The sequence below is a fragment of the Myxine glutinosa genome, chromosome 13, assembly GCF_964187855.1.
Source record: "Myxine glutinosa chromosome 13, kmMyxGlut1.1, whole genome shotgun sequence".
Classification (NCBI taxonomy): domain Eukaryota; kingdom Metazoa; phylum Chordata; class Myxini; order Myxiniformes; family Myxinidae; genus Myxine; species Myxine glutinosa.
The window spans coordinates 12,045,691-12,066,908 of NC_136273.1; the positions used below are offsets into that span (position 1 = coordinate 12,045,691).

At 44.6% G+C, this 21,218-nt stretch overlaps 1 protein-coding gene across 2 annotated transcripts in view; it reads left to right on the top strand.

Annotated features, from left to right (window-relative positions):
* Positions 1 to 3,599: 3,599 nt before the first annotated feature.
* The window catches only part of ASS1 (argininosuccinate synthase 1), a 288,173-nt gene continuing 270,554 nt past the window's right edge, over positions 3,600 to 21,218 (top strand). Inside the window, exons 1-3 of one of the 2 annotated variants that reach the window (XM_078767097.1) lie at positions 3,600 to 3,893; positions 17,063 to 17,131; positions 19,872 to 20,060. In XM_078767097.1, the coding sequence (XP_078623223.1) occupies positions 3,780 to 3,893; positions 17,063 to 17,131; positions 19,872 to 20,060 (372 nt within the window). In that variant the 5' untranslated portion in view covers positions 3,600 to 3,779. The remainder of the gene's footprint in view (positions 3,894 to 17,062; positions 17,132 to 19,871; positions 20,061 to 21,218) is intronic. The other variant, XM_068133811.2, reaches the window with a different exon arrangement.

Genomic DNA, 21,218 nt, shown 5'->3' on the forward strand with positions numbered 1-21,218 from the left:
GGCCCAAGGAATCCAATTGAATCAATAAAATTACCATCAGTTAATTATTTATTGACAAGTCCAAGATGGCATCCCAAGGTGACATCCTGATCCACTAAAATGGCTCTGTCGAATAGTAGTCAACCTAGAGAGATACTTTCAGTGTGTATACCCAGGTTTAAGGCACCCCGGAAATCATCAAAATTACTTAAATAAGCACAAAGTAATCAGGTAATCCAGTAAGCCAGGTTTACCAGCCCATTAGGCATTTGTTGTCTTATACAGTTAGTCGCGATTCATCGTCATCCTCCGACTCCTCTGGTAGAAACTTGTTATGTGGATTGTCACATTCTTCAAGTTGGCACGGTCCACAGGCAGTAGTACATGGTAGTCCATATCGTCTACAAGAGCAGCGGAGTGTCTTGCAGGCAGTGGAGCAGTTACAATGAATGACCTTCAAGAGACTGTCTGGAGCAGCGTTCATTCTTGACATAAGTGGGACAAACTGATTATCCTGCAGGCTCCACCCCCATTTCATGGCATCCATACCCTCTTCTTTTCCCATCCACACCATGATCTGGTAGTACGCTCTACGACAGTGAAGTTTGGTAGCAAATTCAGTTGGGGGCAGACGTTCGGGTGTTACAAAAGACGAAGCAGAGACAACCTTCTTGCTGAAGGTGTTATATCGCATTGTTGCAAGGGAATCTTTGCACTTGCCACCAAAGAGGATAGCCATTACTCGGCATCCAAGGTCATCGATCACCTCTGTGGTCTGGTTTTGGATGGTGAATGTGTTGGCACAAGACCGAAGGACAGGGTCTCCTTTTACAAGCTTCTGGAAAGCAGTCTTTTTGCCAACACCAAAAATCCGAGAAGTCGTGTCACAACCAGTCATGGCATGGATGAATATCAACTGAGAACACATGTCATGTCCGAGGATTTCTTTTAGACGGTTGAATTCATACACTTTAAAACTGACATCAGCTTTGGACTTGTCTGATCTGAAATAAAGGCTCTTACTGTCTCCCTGCGCATAGTAAAGGAGTAAGACAAGGAGATCAGTATCTTCTCCAATCAGTGTAGTGGTGTGTAGAAGAGATGCCTCCACTGCAGCCTTTACAATATCTACGTCAGCATCTCCAGGTGCATTGACCACAGTGCAATACCTTTCTCTCAGTTCATCACTTATCATCCCGATCAGTCTCTGTTTATTGATATCTCTTGACAGGACCTCCTCCTTCTTGCCTGATAAGTTTGTCTCAGCAGTGAAGCTGACAATGGGATGAATATTGTGTCCTCTTCTCCTATGCGTGTTGTCTTTAATGGACGGCCCTTCCTCAAAGCCATCAAAGACAATGGTCGTAGCTGAACCATAATGCTGGATGGTGAAGTCAGCATACGACTGCGCTATTTCACCATAGCTTTCTCCACTCTTCCATGGTATTCTGTGAAGGAGTGAACCTCCATCAAGGACGTGGATCTCCGTTTCTGGTACAGAATCTAGGATGGCATCACTTGCATGATCACAGTGGACTGGAGTACTGTGGACTGGAGACACAGGTGGCAGTGGTGTAGACACATTACACTCTTATCTCCAATCTGAAACACACACTTGGTTCATTAGCTGGTGAGTCGGAGGATGACGATGAATAGCGACTAACTGTATAAGACAACAAATGCCGAATGGGCTGGTAAACCTGGCTTACTGGATTACCTGATTACTTTGTGCTTATTTAAGTAATTTTGATGATTTCCTGGGTGCCTTAAACCTGGGTATACACACTGAAAAAATCTCTCTAGGTTGACTACTATTCGACAGAGCCATTTTAGTGGATCAGGATGTCACCTTGGGATGCCATCTTGGACTTGTCAATAAATAATTAACTGATGGTAATTTTATTGATTCAATTGGATTCCTTGGGCCCTAAAACCTAGGGTTAGACACCAAAACCACCTTTCTAGGTTGAATAATAATTGAGATATGGCCATTTTAAGCTCCCGGCAGCCATCTTGGACGCCATCTTGAAAATGACCCCTTTCCGGAAGTCAGATGTTACTAGATTTTTAGTATGTTATTTAGCATGCCCAATGGTACCAGAATCCATTGAAAAACCTTTTGTATCAATTTTTTGGGGGGTTAGGTGAGTTTTTTTCGTATATTGACCCTACTACAGGTGCATTTGTGGTCAGCTTATAACTCGCACGTACACACCCCAGATGATCAAAATGACTTACCAGTAATTGACAAGACGTTCAGTCTGCCTATCATCAATGCTGCTGCTACTGAATGGCCCACATTAGTTACTGCCTTGGACCAGCTGACTAACTTGAATGCAGTTGTGTCTGGAGCAAACAGTACTCTCGTTGTGACTTTAGATATGGACTTATACAAGAGAGTTGTGAAACTCGAGTATCTACATCCACAGTTCAAGAACAAGTGGGTGTTCAGCCCAGGAGCATTCCACACAGTGATCTGTGCACTGAGGTGCTTGGGACTGACAGTTGAAGGCAGCGGTCTTGACGACGCATGGCAAGAAGCAGATCTGTGCAGTAGCGTGACTGTATCACAGATCGTAAATGGCAATCATTACAACAGAGCGATCGAAGCTCACCAGTTAACTCTTTAGGCACTGTTCGATCTCTGGTTGGAGAAATTCCTTGAGGATCACCCCGTTGTACGTGACACCTTGGTTGCCAGCGTAAAGCAGCTGACTGAAGCATGCAGGGATAAGACAGGCGTTGCAGAAGCACACAAGGCGTTCTTAATGGAGATAGAATCCTTGAATCTTGAGAAACAGCTACGAGAGTTTGACGCTCGTCATAATACAGACCCAATGTATAAATGGGCTAGGATGTACATGCGGCAGGTGATGACACTGTTACAGTTCCAGAGGGCTATACGGGAAAGTAACTGGCACCTCTACTTGGCTTCACTGGAGGCATCTTTGCAAGTACTTCTTTGCTTATTCCAGATTATATTACGCTCAAAACATTCCAGAGTTCATCGCACGCATGGATGCCATAAAAACTTCTGATCCAGAACTATGGCAGAGCTTCATCAATGGTGAGTTTGCAGTGAATACCAGCAAGCATATTCCATTCACACGAATTGGTGTTGATCAGGCGATGGAACACCTTACCAAATCAACGAGAGGCCACGGAGGGATCTCTGATCCCCTTAACCCACTACCTGTGGAAGCGGTGCTGCACTGTACGAATTTATAACGATAATTTGTGTAAACCCACCTGCTGAGGGGGACTGGTGAGGGGGGGGGGGGGGGGGAAATGAAGTCGCTACAACCTTTGCCTTATGATCCCTACAGTCCCCTTAGCATGTTGAGATTACATAAGAAACGACCGAATACATGGACGTCAGACAGACAGACATCAAATTACGTATTTTAGTGTGATGACAGATTGACAGGGCTCACAAAGGCCCGACTGGGCCCCACTATTATACGTTTTGCATGGGGCCCCCAAATGACCAATGCCGCCTCTGCGGAAAGATAAGGAGAGTTGAATAAGGGATCCCAAAATCGATATTCTGCAGAAAAGAAAAAGCAAGATGTCATCAGAAACAACTCATTTAAAACCAAACAGTTTTTCTGATTATCAGCAGTTGCGCAAGAGATGGGAGTGATCTGGAAGGCGGTTTTTATACAAAGGGACCATTCATGAAAGCCAGTCAGGTCTCCTGCTTGGTTAGTCGTAATTCTTCTGATATAGCTGGGTTATTCTTCGACTTGGAGCATCTCTTACTGTGCGATTAGCAAGTGCTTAGGATATAGATATCTACGATGGCTGAGTTAGAGAGTCGTGACACCGTGGTGTTGGCATATAGCGGAGGCATGGACACGTCCTGCATCCTTGTGTGGCTCATCGACCAGGGCTACAATGTACTTGCATACCTGGTAAGGAATTTCGGCCTCGGAATTCAAAAATATACATGTACTGTCTGACAAATAAATAAATAATTAAAAAACCCCCTTTAAAAAATGCATGCATTCCAGCATGTTGTATGAAGCAGGTAAAGGTGAGGACACGATACTGGCGATGATGTTCTAATTTTTCTCATTGATTTACAAATTCCTTTCTGAAAGATGAGGACCGACCTGGATAAACAACGAGTAATTAATGCACCTGCCAACGTGTGCGTGGCAAGTATCAAGGTGATAGTAGGGATTTTTTTCGGGATCCTGGGTGATTTTGTTCGGTCCTCGCATGGTAAAGATAAATGGTAAAGATGGAAGGGTTTTTTGAAAAACAAAAATGGAAATAGAATGGGAAAAGGTGACACTGATAAGGAATGGAAAGTTTACTTTGAAAAGCTCTTGAATGAAGAAAACTAATGGGACAATGACGGATTATAATAAAGTTGAAGCTACAAAAGAAGCTTAAGAAAATTGGTAACTATAGACAACAGCCAGGTTGTGTATTTGCCACAAAGATTAATAAAACAAGCATTCTGAGTATTGCGCTGCAATACATGTCCCCTACCAAAGTTCAAAGTGCCATAACTTTGTCAAAAATGATCGAATATGCAAATTTATGCACGGTTGATGCTGGTTTTCAAACTTGATCTGAGGTATGCTGAGACAAGTGTGTCACGCCTCGCCTCGTTGATAAGTCCGCAAGGTCGCTCCGTGGAGCGGCCTGCATGTGTTGCACTGTGTGAATTATATAAATTATTACCAACTCACGGTCTGAGGTACTAGCGATTCAAGAGATATCCATTAAAAAAAAAAAAAAAATTCGTTTAATTCACGATATCTGCCAAACCACGTGCCCTATCGCAAATTCCAAAAGGACATTTTAGTAGACTGACATGCTGAACAGATCTGTGAAGTTTCCCCTCGATTGGATTAAAAATGAGGGAGGAGGCCGGTTTTAAAGGTTCATGCTTAAAGACGGCATAACTCTGAAACCATGTGACGCATGACGTCATGCCCGCTGACTTTTTTGTTCGTCATGGGTACGCGATTCTGCCTGCAAAGTTTGGCCTCGATCTGTTCAGCCGTTGCAGAGAAAAAGGGGTTTTCGTGTTTTCACGAAAAACAATATGGCGACCGAACCACGTGACCTGTGACGTCATAATTACCATTAAAATATTCTACAGACCGAGTCCATCATATGGTGAATTTTTTTTTATCTCAATCGGTCCTATTATTGCAGAGAAATTGGTTTTTAAAGGAAATTAAAACTTAAAATGGCACTGAGTTAAGGATCATCAGAATTATCAGAATTCCCAAAGTTCAAAGTGCCATAACTTTGTCAAAAATGATCGAAACGTCGTGAAGTTCGAACTTGACCTGTAACTTATCATGAGGAAACCATGTGCCAAGTTTGAAATCATTAGCGTTGAGCGTTTAGAAAAAAAAGTCCGGAAAACTGTTCTTTGCGTGACAGACTGACGGACTGACGGACTGACAGAAGGAGGGACGGCGTGCAAACCTATAGTCCCCTCCGGTGTACACCGGTAGGGGACTAATAAGCGACTTGTATTTTGAGGCAATGCCAAGAGAAATATTTGGCAAAGAAAAGTAAACTATATCATGTTTTCTTTGACCGAGAGAAAGCATATGATCGAGTGGCAAGTGCTGTTATTAGTCCCCTACCGGTGTACACCAGAGGGGACTACAGGTTTGCACTCCGTCCCTCCGTCTGTCAGTCCGTCAGTCCGTCACGCAAAGAACAGTTTTCCGGACTTTTTTTCTAAACACTTCATGCTAATGATTTCAAACTTGGCACATGGTTTCCTTATGGTAAGTTACAGATCAAGTTTGAACGTCACGACGTTTCGATCATTTTTGACAAAGTTATGGCACTTTGAACTTTGGGAATTCTGATAATTCTGATGATCCTTAACTCAGTGCCATTTTAAGTTTTAAGTTTTTTTTTTGTTTTTTTTTGTATACAAGATCGAGGCTCGTGAAAGAGCGAACTTTAATCACACAGAAAGACAAACCGACACATAAAACATATAACATCGGGAGCGGTAGACAAGATGGGGAGAGAGGGGGAAGGACACAAACACAACATTTGAGAGCAGGGACCGAGAGACATGGAGACATCGAGAGATCTGTGAGAGGGAGAGGGCTTTGGGGGGGGGGGTGGCATGGGAAGGGGGGGCATGGGAAGGGGGGGGGGGGTGGGAGAGGTATAAAATATATGGACACTGCCAGGACTTCCAGGAAAGAAGTTGGAATTTCAAACAAGGTGGATCTGGGGTGAATTAGCGGGGGTAGAAAAGATCAAGGTTTTGGATGGGGGAAGATAAGAGATTTTTTTTTTTTTTTTTTTTTTGTATACTGAATCGAGGCTCGTGAAAGAGCTAAAAATACGATTCCTTCGTAAATTCGCTTCGATTCACATACGATTCCCTCAGATATTTCCTCCCTGTGGATGGTGGTGGTGGTGAACAGCTGTTTTAAAGACCTGGAGGGAGGAGTGGGATTGAAGGGAGTGAGGGAGTTTGTTCCAGAGGCGGGAGAAAAGAGGAATGAAAGAGTGAAGGTGAGCAGACAGCCGAGATTTCGGCAGTTTAAACATCAGAGGGTTGCTGGCAGATCTTGTGCGACCTGTAGGAATATTTGGGGGACAGAGCACAGAGAGAGCTGGGGGTGCAAGGCCGGAGAGGAGTCGGAAGAAGACAGAAAGACCACCGACCTGCCTGCAGTGAGTGAGTGAAAGGCCCTCAGAGATAGCTTCATCGCGGGAGATTCCAATAATTCTGAAAGCTTTGGTTTCAACAGCGTGAAGCCGAGCTAGCTGTGAGGCAGGAGCACCGGCCCATAGGGGAGAACAGTATTCCATTGAGCTGCGGATGAAAGCCTTGTATGTGGTGAGGAGCTCAGGTGTGCCGAGGAAGGACTTCGCACGACGGAGGATGCCCAGTCGGCGACTGGCTTTGGAGGCCAGCTTGGAAATGTGGTTTTCCCAAGAAAGATCATGGCAGATAGTGAGACCCAAAAGCTTGAGCGACAGAACTTCTTGGAGAGGATTGTTGAGAAAGTAGATGGGAGGGTTGTCCAGTCGATCTTTTCGGAGAGACATAGTAAGAGTGTGAGATTTGTCAGGATTGAAAGACATGTTCCACTTGTTTGACCAGTCTGTGATTTTGTCCAAGTCTTCAGAGAGTGAGGAGGGTGCAGACTGCTGATCTGAGGGAAGAGGAATGGAGCGGCAGAGAGTGGAGTCATCAGCAACGAGATAGAGAGGATTTTCCAGAGAGTCGGAGAGATCATTGATAAAGACCAGAAAAAGCACAGGGCCCAGAACACTGCCTTGGGGAACTCCAGCCAGAACAGGAAGGGGAGATGAGAGAAATCCATTCAGGGCCACACGTTGACTACGACCAGAGAGGAAGTCCGCAAGCCATGCATGGAGATTTCCATGGATACCATAGGAGGAGAGTTTGGTGAGCAGAGCTGGGTGCCAGACCGTATCGAAGGCACGTGATATGTCAAGGGAGACAGCTCTGATTTCCTGTTTGGCATTGAGGACCTCCATCCATTGTTGAGACAGCAGAAGCAGCATGTCCAGAGTAGAGGACCTGGTCTGAAACCAAATTGATGATCAGAGATCAAGCCATTAGAGAAGAGGAAAGATTTCATATCCGAGGCAATGATGGATTCCATGACTTTGCTGATAATTGGGAGCAGGCTGATTGGGAGCAGGGAGCAAACAGCGGTAATGTTTGCTGATTTCCAGGATGCTGGCAGATGACCTTGAGCAAAAGAGAGGGTGAAAAGAACAGAGAGAGGGTGAGATAGAGCGGCAGAGCAGGATTTTAGGACCCGTGGGCTGATGCCGTCTGGTCCAGTTGCAGAATCAGAGTCGAGGTTAGACAAAAACTCCTCCACCTTGTCAGGAGAGAAGGACACAGAGTCCAGGAGCAGTTGGGTTCGACTGGGAAAGGTGGGAACAGAGAGAGATGGGTTTGGGACTAAAGATTTTGAGGCAAACACAGAGTTGAGGCATTCGGCTTTGTCACGTGCGATGTCAACTGTGTGGCCATTTGAGGTAAGGGAGGGGATGGAGGGGGAACAAACACCAGAAACGGATTTGACCAGAAGCCACCAGGATTTGGAGGAAGGAGACAGGTTTGAGAGTTAATTCTTCAGTGTGGAGAGATAGTGCTCCCAGGCACTCCTGAGGGTAGACACACTCTTGTTCCGAGCTTGGTGGAAGGAACTGAGATTGCCTTCAGTTGGATTAGCCTTCCAAGAGGCAAAGGCAAGTTGTTTCAGGGCAACTGCCTCACTACAAGATTCAGTGTACCATGGACGGGAGGAAGGGCAAGACAACTGAAGATGAGATGGGATAAATCTGTGCATGAGAGAGAGCAGTTTGCTTTGGAAGAATTCCCAGGAAGAATTGATGTCAGAGGCAGTGGAGATGGGAGACCAATCCAGACGATTGATGGCTGCTTGAAGACCGTCCCAGTCGGCCTGAGTGAAATGCCAGATTCGTCGACGCTGAGGAGGCTCTCTGAGAATGGCCAGAGAGATGTCCACTTTGACAAGCACATGATCAGAAGAACCGATTGGAGTAGAAGAAGAGCAGCAGACATTAGCAGGGAAGTTTGTCATAACCAAGGCTAGAAGAGAAGATACTCCATTGGCTGAGATCCGGGTCGGGAAATTGACAGATTGTGTCAATCCCAGTGAGTCACAGAAGTCCTTTTCTGAGGTGCCATGACTGGTGAGAGAGGAACCCACACCCAACCAGCTGGCATGATGACAGTTGAAGTCACCACATATGAGGAAGAGAGAGTTGGGATGAGTGGATAGAAGTTGGTCCATGTTGTCAGACAGTGAAATGTAAATGGAGTCATCACTGTTTGGAGGACGGTACAGAACACATATGAACAAAAGGTGGGAGCGGAGAGGAAGCCATAGCCAGAGGTACTCCTGGGGGTGAGGAGGAGAGAGGGCAGTGCAAGGAGAGTGAGGAAGAGAGTTTTTGATAAAGATAGCCACCCCACCACCAGGACGAGGCTCAGGTCTATCATACCGGGGGAGGGAGTAACCAGGAAGAGATATTAAGGAATCAGAGACATCTTGAAGGAGGAAAGTCTCTGTTAAGCAGATCAAGTCTGGATTGTCAGAAGCAACCTGTATGGAGAGATCAGTCAGGTTTGAGCGAAGGCCCCGGATGTTTGAGGTCCATACCGTTAATGAAGAGAGAGGGGGAGCATCGGGTACAGGACAGAGGAGGGGAGGATTAGGGTAAGATGAAGGATGAGAGGGGGAGGTAGGAAGAGCAGTTGATAGTGTGTCAGAGATTACAGAAGAGTTCCAAGAAAGGGAAGGATGAGGAGGATGAAAGGTTTGATTGTGAAGGGATGAGGCACAGTGAGGGGTTCTTTGAGGGGGGGCAGGGAAAGTAGAAGGTTGGGGGGGGGGGGGTGTGGAGGTATGAGATAGAAGGGAGACGAAGTGGGGAGGAGGCAGCTTTGAGGAGGAGGGGGGAGGAGAGAGAATTGGAGAGGAATGGTATGGGAGGAGATTTGAATGGGAGGGGTTGGGGGAGAGTTTTGAAGGGGAGGAGTGAGGGGGGAGTTTAGGAGGGGAGGGACAAGGGGGGAGTTTAGGAGTGGAGGGGCAAGGGGGGAGTTTAGGAGTGTAGGGGCAAGGAGGGGATTTGGAGGGGAGGGGCAAGGGGGGAGTTTAGGAGGGGAAGGGCAAGGAGGGAGTTCAGGAGTGGAGGGGCAAGGGGGGAGTTTAGGGGTGGAGGGGCAAGGGGGGAGTTTCGGAGTGGAGTGGCAAGGGGGGAGTTTAGGAGTGTAGGGGCAAGGGGGGAGTTTCGGAGTGTAGGTGCAAGGGGGGGGATTTGGAGGGGAGGGGCTAGAGGGGAGTTTCGAAAGTGGATGATTAATGAAAGACGAACATTGATAACAAATTGGGTTTGTTGTGATTTTCAAGTTAGCAATCCGATTCACAACGATGGAGGAGGGGTGGAATGAATGTGAATTTAGATCATGTAGTGAGGGAGACGTATAAGAGATTGAATTTCTTTTTTTTGACGTGGAATGAGATGGAGAGGAATTTGAAAAAAGCCTTGTAAATAGGAAGAAAATCAGCGTGTTGTAATATACCACTGAATAAAACACTGAAGGGGAAAGTTTATACATATTTAAATAATATTAAAACAGAACCGTAAACAATCTTATATGCACAAAGTACCAATGGGGGGAGAGCCGAGAGGGACCACCATGAGTCACGTGGACAGGGCAAAAGGTGGATGGCAAGGAGATAATGGGGGCGGGGCGAACAGCACACCTGAACAGAAAGTACAGGATGAGACAAAGCACACGTGGAGAAAGGAAAATAAATGTTTTTTTTGGGGGGTTTTTTCAACTATACAAAGTCAAAAAAATTGACTTTACTTTTTCCACATGCGAAATTTGCATTTATGTTTATTTAAATTATACAATGGACTACAAAATGTAAATGTTTCATGATATTTGTTATATTATATCACCTTTATCTATCAATATTGTTGAAATGAAGATCAAATAGTTGTATGTTGAAATATGTTGAAAAAGTCAAAACTTTACATGGGGTGTACTTACCTTTTCACGTGACTGTATATTTATATATAATATCTCTATATGAATGAATGAAAATGAATGAATGATCGTTTTAAGGCCATTTTTCCCCGCTTGAGCGGGGGTTAGACTTGCGGGTCCAATGACAATCATGATTCCCTTTTTAATGTTTTTACGGCCAGATGCCCTTTCTGACGCCAACCCTTAGTCGCCTCTTATGATGCGCAGGAAAGACTACAACAACAAAACCGCCTCCACTCCCAGAATCCACAGCCCCTCATACACTCACTCACACACCAAAAAACAACAACTGACCACCACCCTTATAATATGCACCACTCAAACAAAATCATACACACACACACACACACACACACACACACACACACACACACACAAAAAAACACGCACACTTTTCTCTTCCACGCTCAGTCTCTACCCATTTAGGCTGAAATGAACCACCACCCACAACCTCCACCTCCACCTCCACCGTTCGTGTCTCCATAAAGTTCCTCCATATCCAAAGTGAGCCTTTCAAGGCAACCTGGGCCACTTTGTCACACATCCTCCTTCTTCTTTCTGTCCCACACACTCCAAGCTGAGCAAGAAATGCAGAAAAGGAATTGCCAATATACCCTCTATACTCCACCTCAAATGGCTGACAAGAAACTCGCCAACCCTTCTCCCGACACTCTGCCTCCAGCTCACTGTACTTTGCTCTCTTCCTCTCGTGCACCACCTCCATCTTCTCTTCCCAAGGTACCGACAACTCCCCTAAGATGACCTGTCTTGTTGCACCTGACCATCTGACAATGTCAGGCCGCAACCTTGTCACACAGATCTCCTCAAGAAATACCAATTGGGCCTTTAGGTCTGCCACCACCTGCCAATCACAAGCATCTGACAGCCCTCTTCCTTTCCACCTCCTCCTCTTTCCACCCCTTACCACTTGGCCCTCTTTGACAAAACACCTCTCCCCCATCGGTCTCCTTCTCCACTCTTCTATCTCTTGATCTCAGCACCTCTTATTGCACCATCTGCACCACCACCGCCAGTACCTGATCATGCCGCCACTTGTATCTTCCTGCTGTCAATGCTACTGAGCATACACTCAGTGCATGCTGCACCGTTCCCACCGGCCATGCCATCACTTTCACCCACCCCCTATTACAAATTACTCATGTCCAAATTTAAATTAGCAAGTACTGAAGCCTGGGACAGTAACAACAAGGCACTTACCTCAAGCGCAGGTATTTTCAGGTTGGTCGGGTCCAAGAGTGCCATCCACCACACAGAATCCCAAAATTTGTCCCATAGGGCCGATCAAATTTTTCCAAATTGCTCTTTTGTCCCATATACTGGCAAGTTTATGGACCTGCCTCCTATGGTGACCTTTGCTACACTACTACATTTGGCTATGACAGCTCTGCACCACTACAATACAAGGGCCATTGGGACAAGTGAGGCAGCCAAAACTCCAACATGGCCCATGAGTGCCCATAAGGGTGCGACCCACCATCAATCCTTCTGCCCCCTGTAAGGAACACGGCACCACTAGCCCCAGCTGGCCAATGTGATGAGCACCTGCTGCCAACTCCACGATTCCCAAAACCTCGGACCTGGGAGGAACTGTCACAGTGCGTGGCATCTGTTCTTGTCTACCGCTCCCGATGTTATATGTTTTATGTGTCGGTTTGTCTTTCTGTGTGATTAATGTTCGCTCTTTCACGAGCCTCGATCTTGTATACAAAAAAAAATAAAAAATAAAAATAAAAATCCACATCATGTCCCCTGCACCTCTCACATCCCCCAGTCTACACAACTGCAGCCCCCAGTGCCCACCCACACTTGACCATGCCAAGGTCTAGTCGACAGCCATGCTCCACCAGGAGACTCATCCAGAAGACATGGTTCACACACCTCAGACACCCACAGCAACACGTTGACCTCCAGACTACCCAACTACATCTCCACCTCCCGCGTCACAAATATCGGTGCCATTGCCCCCGTAGCCAGTTGAAGGCTGTGTCCTGCTACTCTATCAATTTTATCCCAGCCTCCAACATTTTGGTCGAACACACCTGGATCAATAATGGTACCACTGTGCAGTGAGCACCATGGCCTCACAAAATCTACCCTTAAATTTACATCTAAACCTCAGATTACCCATGCCAATTATTTTTTTCATTTCACTAATTTCACCAAAGAAGGGGGCTTCTCCATACACAGGCCAGCCGAGCATGGCCCATATGCTCGGCTTGTTACAAATTTCCAATCCTCAATCCAATGGCTCTCTTCCCAACCCAAGAGTCCACAAATCACAATGAAATATCTGTGGAAGATCACACTCACACCATCATGTTCACAGATGCCACAATGGTTGTCTGGTGGGCTATATCCATTCCTGTCCATGTGGTTTGACCCGCGTCTATAGACCAGCACAGCATGGCAGGTCACCACATGCTGGCTGTCCCAGAGTCTCATGGAGAGGCTGTAAGGCCGCATGCCCGGGCGGGCCCGACATCGGGTCCATGTTTGCCGTCTATGGTGCCGCCACCAAAGCGCGGCCCACAACACCTCCCCCTAGTGGTCCTCATTATACACCATCCCAGGTACGTGTGAGAAACCACCTCGGATCCCCCCCTTCCCCCGGAGGTCTTAACCCCCACCAGGGTCCAGTGACCCTACTTGCCCGAGACACCCGCTCAGGCGGCGCCCCGATGAACAAGGGAGGCCACACTCCACCAGACCCCCCGGTGTGGCCCAGGTCGTACAATGACACCCATGGTCAGACCACACATCCAAACCCTGCCAGCCCAGCCCCCCCAGCTGGCTGGCATAATCAAATTTCCAAAGGGGCAACTTTTCCCCAAGGCCAACCCCAATGACCTCTCCTCGTCCATATTCTGCAGCCCTGGGACCAACTCCCTCCAAGGCTGTTCCAAATCAAACCTCCATTTCAATTTAATTTTAGATTTCCTTTTTTAAATTTTGGCCTCGTGTGTCCAATCGCAGCTGCAGGTGACAACCCTTCCTCGGGTTGTTCTGCCCCTTCCTGCAGCTGTTAAAATTCATTACGGGGACCAGTTTTTCCAAGGCTCTATCTCCCGACTCTTCCATATCCGAATCCAGCTCGGAGCCAAAACACCCCCCCCCCCCCCCCCAACTGGGTATGCAATTTTGGAGACTCTTCTACCCAATTGTGGTTTGTGGTGAGGGTCCCTTCGGTCACTTTAATCTTATCAACGGACTGACTCACCTCATGCCCCAGACTCTGTTGGACCTGAGCAACCTCCTCCCTGATGGAACTGTCACAGGTGTCTAGCCGCTCCAGTCCAAATTCATTAACATCCCCATCCCCAATCAATTCTGGCCCCAACAGGCCTTCATCCATACACACCCGGGCAGGTTCCGTTACACGGACCTCCAATATTGTTACCCCCTGTTGCTCCGCACAACCGCCCAGGTGCTGCCAATTTTAAATTCCTCCCCCTGTTGTTGAATTGTGACATCCACACCAGCCTGATAATCCTCCAGGTCTTCCTCAGCCAAACATTCCCCATTTATTTCCAAATCTTCCCCATTTACTTCCAAATCTTCCCCATTTACTTCTACACCTGCCTCTCCTGTGCCCCAAGCACATCAGCTTGGGTCTCACACTCTTCCATTCCCAATGTTAATTCCCCCCGTTTTGATTCAAATTCTGCCGCCCCTGGCTTTTCCTGTGCCCCATGTGTATCATTCTTTTGTTCTTCCTTTAATTCACTCGTGCAACCATCAATTTTGTCAGTTTGAGCATTAATTGTGTTCACCAATCGCTCTTCCATTCCCCTAATTTCGTCACTCATTCCCTTCAATTCCCATTTCATTCCCCTCATTTCGTCACTCATTCCCTTCAATTCCCATTTCATTCCCCTCATTTTGTCCTTCAATTGTTCACTCTGGGAATCCATTTTGTCATTCATTCCTTCATTCAAAACACTGTCATTCATCCAAAAATACCTTCGAGGAAAAGAACAAGATGGTAGGCTTCAAATCATGGAATGGCCAGCACAGTTTCCAGACTTAAACCCCATCGAGCTGGTTTGGGATGAACTGGACAGAAGGGTGAAAGCAAAGAAACCTACAAGTGCAACACATTTGTGGGAACTTCTGCAAGTGTTGGGAGGAACTTCCCGAACAATATTTGATTTCCATTGTAGAAAGAATGCCACAAGTGTGTTCGGCGGTTATATCTGCAAAAGGTGGCGACTTTGCTGAGTCAAAAATTTAAATTAACTTTTGTTAAATAAAATGAATCTATGATTTCTTTTTTATCTCCAATTGTTTATTTGTTCTATGCTTAATTTCAGAGTACATTGAGACATTAAACTGCGTAAATTTGAATAAAAACTGGAAAAATTGAGGTGTTCTAAAACTTTTGACCGGTAGTGTATTTATATATATATATATATATACAGTCACGTGAAAAAGTAAGTACACCCCATGTAAAGTTTTGACTTTTTCAACATAGTTCAACCTACAGCTATTTGATCTTCATTTCAACAATATTGAAAGATAAAGGTGATATAATATAACAAATATCATGAAACATTTACATTTTGTAGTCCATTGTATAATTTAAATAAACATAAATGCAAATTTCGCATGTGGAAAAAGTAAGTACACCCCTACATTTATCACTACTTCAAATACCTAAAATTAGAATCAGGTGCACCAGCTCAGGTGCAAATGATTAGAACATCGTTAGAGAGGATCTTGGAGGAACCTGTCTTATTTAAACCTCAGACATTTTGTTTGGTTTGCTCTTTGTTGTTGAAGTGTGCGGCGTCACCATGCCGAGATCAAAAGAGCTCTCTGAGGCCTTCAGAAAGAAGGTTATAGATGCCTACGAGTCTGGGAAGGGATTTAAAAAGATCTCCAAACAATTTCAAATCAATCATTCGACTGTCCGGAAGACCATCTACAAGTGGAGAAGATTCCAAACAACTGCCAACTTGCTTAGGCCAGGCCGCCCCAGCAAGTTCAGCCCGAGAGCAAATTGCAAGATGAAAGAAGTCTCTAAGAACCCCAGAATGTCATCACGGGACCTAAAGGTAGCTCCTGCCACTGTTGATGTCAAAGTGCACGAGTCCACAATTAGAAAGAGGCTGCACAAATTTGATCTCCTTCGGAGGTGTGCCAGGAGGAAACCTTTGCTGTCCAGAAAGAACATCAGGGCAAGACTAAAGTTTGCCAATGAACACCTTGGCAAAGACCAGCACTTCTGGAACAATGTGCTCTGGACAGATGAGTCAAAGGTAGAGCTATTTGGCCACAGTACCAGAAGACATGTTTGGCGAAAACCAAAGACAGCATTTGACCACAAGAACCTGATACCAACTGTAAAGCATGGTGGGGGAAATATTATGGTTTGGGGCAGCTTTGCTGCATCAGGGCCTGGGCAGCTCACCATCGTAGAATCCACTATGAATTCTTCATTGTACCAGAGGGTGCTTGAGGATAATGTGAGGCCATCTGTCGGAAAGTTGAAGCTCAACCGAAGGTGAACCTTGCAACATGGCAATGACCCTAAACATACCGGTAAATCCACCAAGGAATGGCTGAAAAGAAAGAAATGGAGGGTTCTGGAATGGCCAAGTCAAAGCCCAGATCTAAATCCCATCGAGATGTTGTGGGGGGATTTGAAACGAGCTGTGCATGCAAGAAACCCCTCAAACATCGCATAGCTGAAAGAATTCTGCATGGAGGAGTGGGAAAAAAATTCTCCCCGTCGATGTCAGAGACTGGTCGACAGTTATAAGAAACGCCTACTTGAGGTTGCTTCTGCCAAAGGGGGCAATACCACCTATTAGAGCCAAGGGTGTACTTACTTTTTCCACATGCGAAATTTGCATTTATGTTTATTTAAATTATACAATGGACTACAAAATGTAAATGTTTCATGATATTTGTTATATTATAATCACCTTTATCTATCAATATTGTTGAAATGAAGATCAAATAGCTGTATGTTGAAATATGTTGAAAAAGTCCAAACTTTACATGGGGTGTGCTTACTTTTTCACGTGACTGTATATACCCCACAAACAGCAGCAACAACAACTACAGATATCTACCTACCCTTCCTCAAAGACTTTATAGCATGTTTAATGTCCAACAGTTAATGTTTGCCAAATTGCCCAAATGTTTGCTAAGAAAACTTAATGTCGGTCTTTATCTCTCATCAAGGGTTGTTAAACTGTACAAACCTCTTCAGTGGCTTTCAACCTTTTTGTATAAATGGCCATCTATTTGTTGTAGGCACCCATTCGTGAAATGGTGAAAACATTCACTCAACACTGGCAAAACATACCAAACATTTTATAAATGAAGATAGCATGGACAAAGAAGGGTTTACCTGATAATCGCCTCTCCCTCTGTCCCAACTCCCTCCCCCAAACCCTTAATACTCACTCTGTTTGAATATGAATTGTTAAACGTTTAACAGTTGATAACTTTGGTGTAATATCCATTGTCTTGTAACAGGCTAACATCGGGCAAGATGAAGATTTTGAAGCAGCACGAATTAAAGCTCTCAGGCTTGGAGCTACCAAGGTAGGTCTCTAAAAAAAAAAAATTCTCCTTGAGAAAGTTGTTTAAAAGTTGTATTTGTTTGTAGTTGTATTGTTTAAAAAAACCGTAGAAACAACAGAAACAAAACTGAGCATTTCACAATGCAGAGCATCACTCATACATTGCATTATATCTGAGAATGAAGAAGAACATTTTATCTGAGAATGACTGCAGGATTATTTACCAAGTTTCTTGTAGAGCGCTCACCAATTGGCTAAATCCCTCAAGCAAGCAGACCATTTGAAATGATGGATATGGAACGACCGGCTTGGCAAGCACTAGCTAGCTGCTTGGTAACTGAACATACCCCAAATGTCGTTTAATCAATCCATTACCTGCTGACACCCTCTGCAAGTTATTAATCACAATCAACATACCCTGATTTCTGTCTGCCATTTATTTATTTATTTCTGAAACGGTAAAGTCTGTATATATACATTTTGTTGAGACACTCTATATTAAAGTAGATCTGCATGCAGGCTCAGTGACACACACTTCCTGAGAGTTTGCTTCTCTTTCCATCATATCCATCCCCTACATTCTCCCCAATCCCTCATCCTTATCCGCATCTCTCGTTTGCCCGTTTCCATCTATATTTTTTCCTTTGGCCCTACCTGTTGGCATTTCACCCTTCTTTTTCTGCTGCTCCATTTGTTCTGTTGTGTCCTGTTCCATTGTGTTGCAGCTCTTCCACCAGCTTTGACTCTGTCTACAAAATAAAAACACAGGAGGAGGACAACTGCCCAGTCATGTCTGCATACGTCTTGTTAAAACCAGCTATCCCACCTAATACAGGGAGTGTTTATTGTCCCCCGTCGCACTGCGGAGCGAAAGGGGGACTATGGTTTACCCCTCCGTCCGTGTGTCCGTCCGTCCGTCTGTGCGGGCGTGCGTGCGTGCGGGCGGGCGTGCGTGCGTAAGCGAAGGACCGAATTCGTCAAAATCCAAGATGGCCGCCGCCATGTATGTCTGACGACATGTATGTCTGAACCTTGTGAGCGAAATATCTTGAAAAATAAGCGAAGTACCAACTTCTAATCTGGTGTGTGGGTGTATCTACGCATATGGAAGAACGCTATTGAAAATTGGGTCGCCACGTCAAAATCCAAGATGGCCGCCTTGCGTCTTCCACTTTGTCAACACAGATCACTTCACCGACGGGGGACCTAGGTGTAACGCTTGTTATAAGGGATAACTATAAGCAAAGTTATATTGGTTCACAATTTTCAAAAGTTACTTTGGGATCTTTGTCATTTACAACCCAAATTGAGACAGCTGGATTTGCTTCAAAATTCCGAAGAGCAACACAGAACCATTGCGACAAAATGTATCAAATTCAGCTGGGGCATTGCATTTGTGAGCAAGCTAATAACTGAGCAAATACCAGCCATGAAATAAAATAACCAAGAACACACATGTGACTGCACACATGTGAGGCATGTGTGGAAAATTGGGAATTGTTTTGTAAAGGTCTCCTTATCAAATTCAATATTGCTCGTTGCATATGTTTCTTATTGATCATGAATACATAAGTCTGCAGTAGTTTGGATCTATCTCCGATAGGATTATCTATCTATCCATCTATCTCTCTGACCAGAGTCGGTGTAGCTGCCTCTCAGCAGCTGATCTGGGTTTCATTTCAGACCCAACGATATTATAGACCCGCATTGCATCAATGAATGCGCCATCCCTTGGAACAATTTACAAATTCTTCCTCTGACTGACTGCTGGGAAGGCAATACCAAACCTTACAGCATAATTATGGCTTCAATCTCCTTTGGCAGCACCAATGTTCTGTCAATAGAGTATGGTAGGTAGAAAGAGGAAGTTAACTCCTGGTTTAACCAGGAGTCCACTTACTCCTGTTGATGGGTGGAACATGCCACCTGAAACATTGAGGCCTACTTTTCTTAATTTTCTATTTCTTTGGAATTATTAGCCCATGTTTGACTCGGTCCGAAACGGGGGCTTATGGATTGGGTCTCCTCCATCTGTCCGTCCATCCATCCGTGCGTCCGCAACCACATCTCGTAGATGAATGGACTGATTTTGTTCATACTTGGCACAAAGGCAATGCATGATGATATACATCAGCGCATCATTTTATTTCGCGATGCAATCAAAGATGGCCGACTGGTGGCCATTTTAGTTGTAAAAACCCAATGTTGAACACATCCTCAACCAGTTCTTGGATGTGCATTTACTGATGTTGTTCAAACTTGGCACATAGATAATAAATGGTTGCTCACATATGCACGACATTTTCTTTCGAGATCAGATCCAAGATGGCCGACCATTTTGTTACTTAAACGTGTCCCCAACCATTTCTGAACATGCATGGACCGATTTTGTTCAAACTTGGCCCAAAGACAATACATGAGAGTATACTTATGCAGAAGATTTTGTTTTGTAATCTGCCCGAAGATGGCCGACTAACTGATGGCCTTTAACTCCATTCAGCAAAATTACTAAAACCACGGGGACTATGACATTTTATGTTTTTTTCTTCTTGTTTTTAAAGTATAAAGAATATAAATAGCTCTTTTAAGAACCAACACATGGTGCAAACCGTAAACCTTTTACCTTATAGATAACAAGAGTTTTGAACTGAAGATGTCAAACAGCTTAAAGAGGTTGATAAGCTTAAAGAAGAAGAATTTTAATTAAGAATTTTATATTTTCTATAACATTCATTGTTTTGCTGTGCGCGTGCTGTGCATAGGTGATTGTGGAAGATCTACGTGAGGAGTTTGTGCAAGGTTTTTTATGGCCAGCAGTGCAAGCAAACGCCATCTATGAGCGACGTTACTATTTAGGCACATCATTGGCAAGGCCTTGTATCGCTCGGCGACAGGTGGAATTTGCTCGCTCTGAAAATGCGCAGTTCCTCGCTCATGGAGCTACTGGAAAAGTAAGTCACATCCCTGGCATCACTAATATATACCTAAGATTTATATTGAAGGTAAAAGAGCACACATTTATCTATTAACATCTGCTATGGAAATTGCAGCACACACAAATATAACTACTCGGAATACAAAATCGAAAGCGATTCCTTTTCCCCAATTGTCTACTCAATGCTAAGTATAATACTAAATATATTATGAATAACTGGAAGCACCTGCTCCAACTAGGGGCTTGTGTTATTATCCTTATTCTAATGTGTAATTCCAAACACCTCACTGCACTGGAAAACGTGAGGACAGGAATACTGTACTGTAAAGGGTGGGACTTGAAATACCCTATCCCACCTGGAGGTGGCGCTGCACGATACACATTTACATAGAGAATTGCGTCCCACTCCCACCCCCCGCCCCCTCCCAAGACAATTGGCAAAGATAAAACACCCCTATACACTAATTGGGGATATGCTGATCCTCTCTAGCAAGTCTGGATGCTATTGGCTCAGAACTGTAGGAAGAGTAGTCATGCGGAGCAACAAACAACATTGATACAGCAAATTTGCAACAAACAAACAAGAAGATGTCATGCGGAGCACGATACTTGAAAAATTCGCCCCCCACCCCCAAGAAAAAAAATTCCATTGATACAGCAAATTGTCCATTTCATCAAGGTTAAAATTGACAATCTTGATCAAAGCTCAGGTTAACAGGAAGAAAAGTGAAGATTTTTCAGATGAAATATGATGATTTTGTAAGGTTGACCTTGAGTTGATGTTTGACCTTTTGACCTCAAAAATAGTTAGTTTCCCTATTTAGTGACTCAATGTGCAAATGCTGTTCAATTTGCAAGTCAATCGGATGAAAATTGAGGATTTTAAAAACTACGCCTATGTTGACCTTTTGACGTCAAAAATAGTTGGTGGTTGAATTCAGTGACCATATATGTAAATCCTCTTAGAATTTCAAGTCAATCAAATGAAAATTCGTTATTTTAGAAATCTGGCCTATGTTGACCTTTTGGCCTATGTTCACCGAAAATATAATTTGTTGTTGAATTCAGTGACCAGATATGCAAGTCCTCTTCAAATTTCAAGTCAATTGGATGAAAATTGAGGATTTTAGAAATTTAGCAAAGTTGGTGACCTTTGGCCTATGTTGACCTCAAA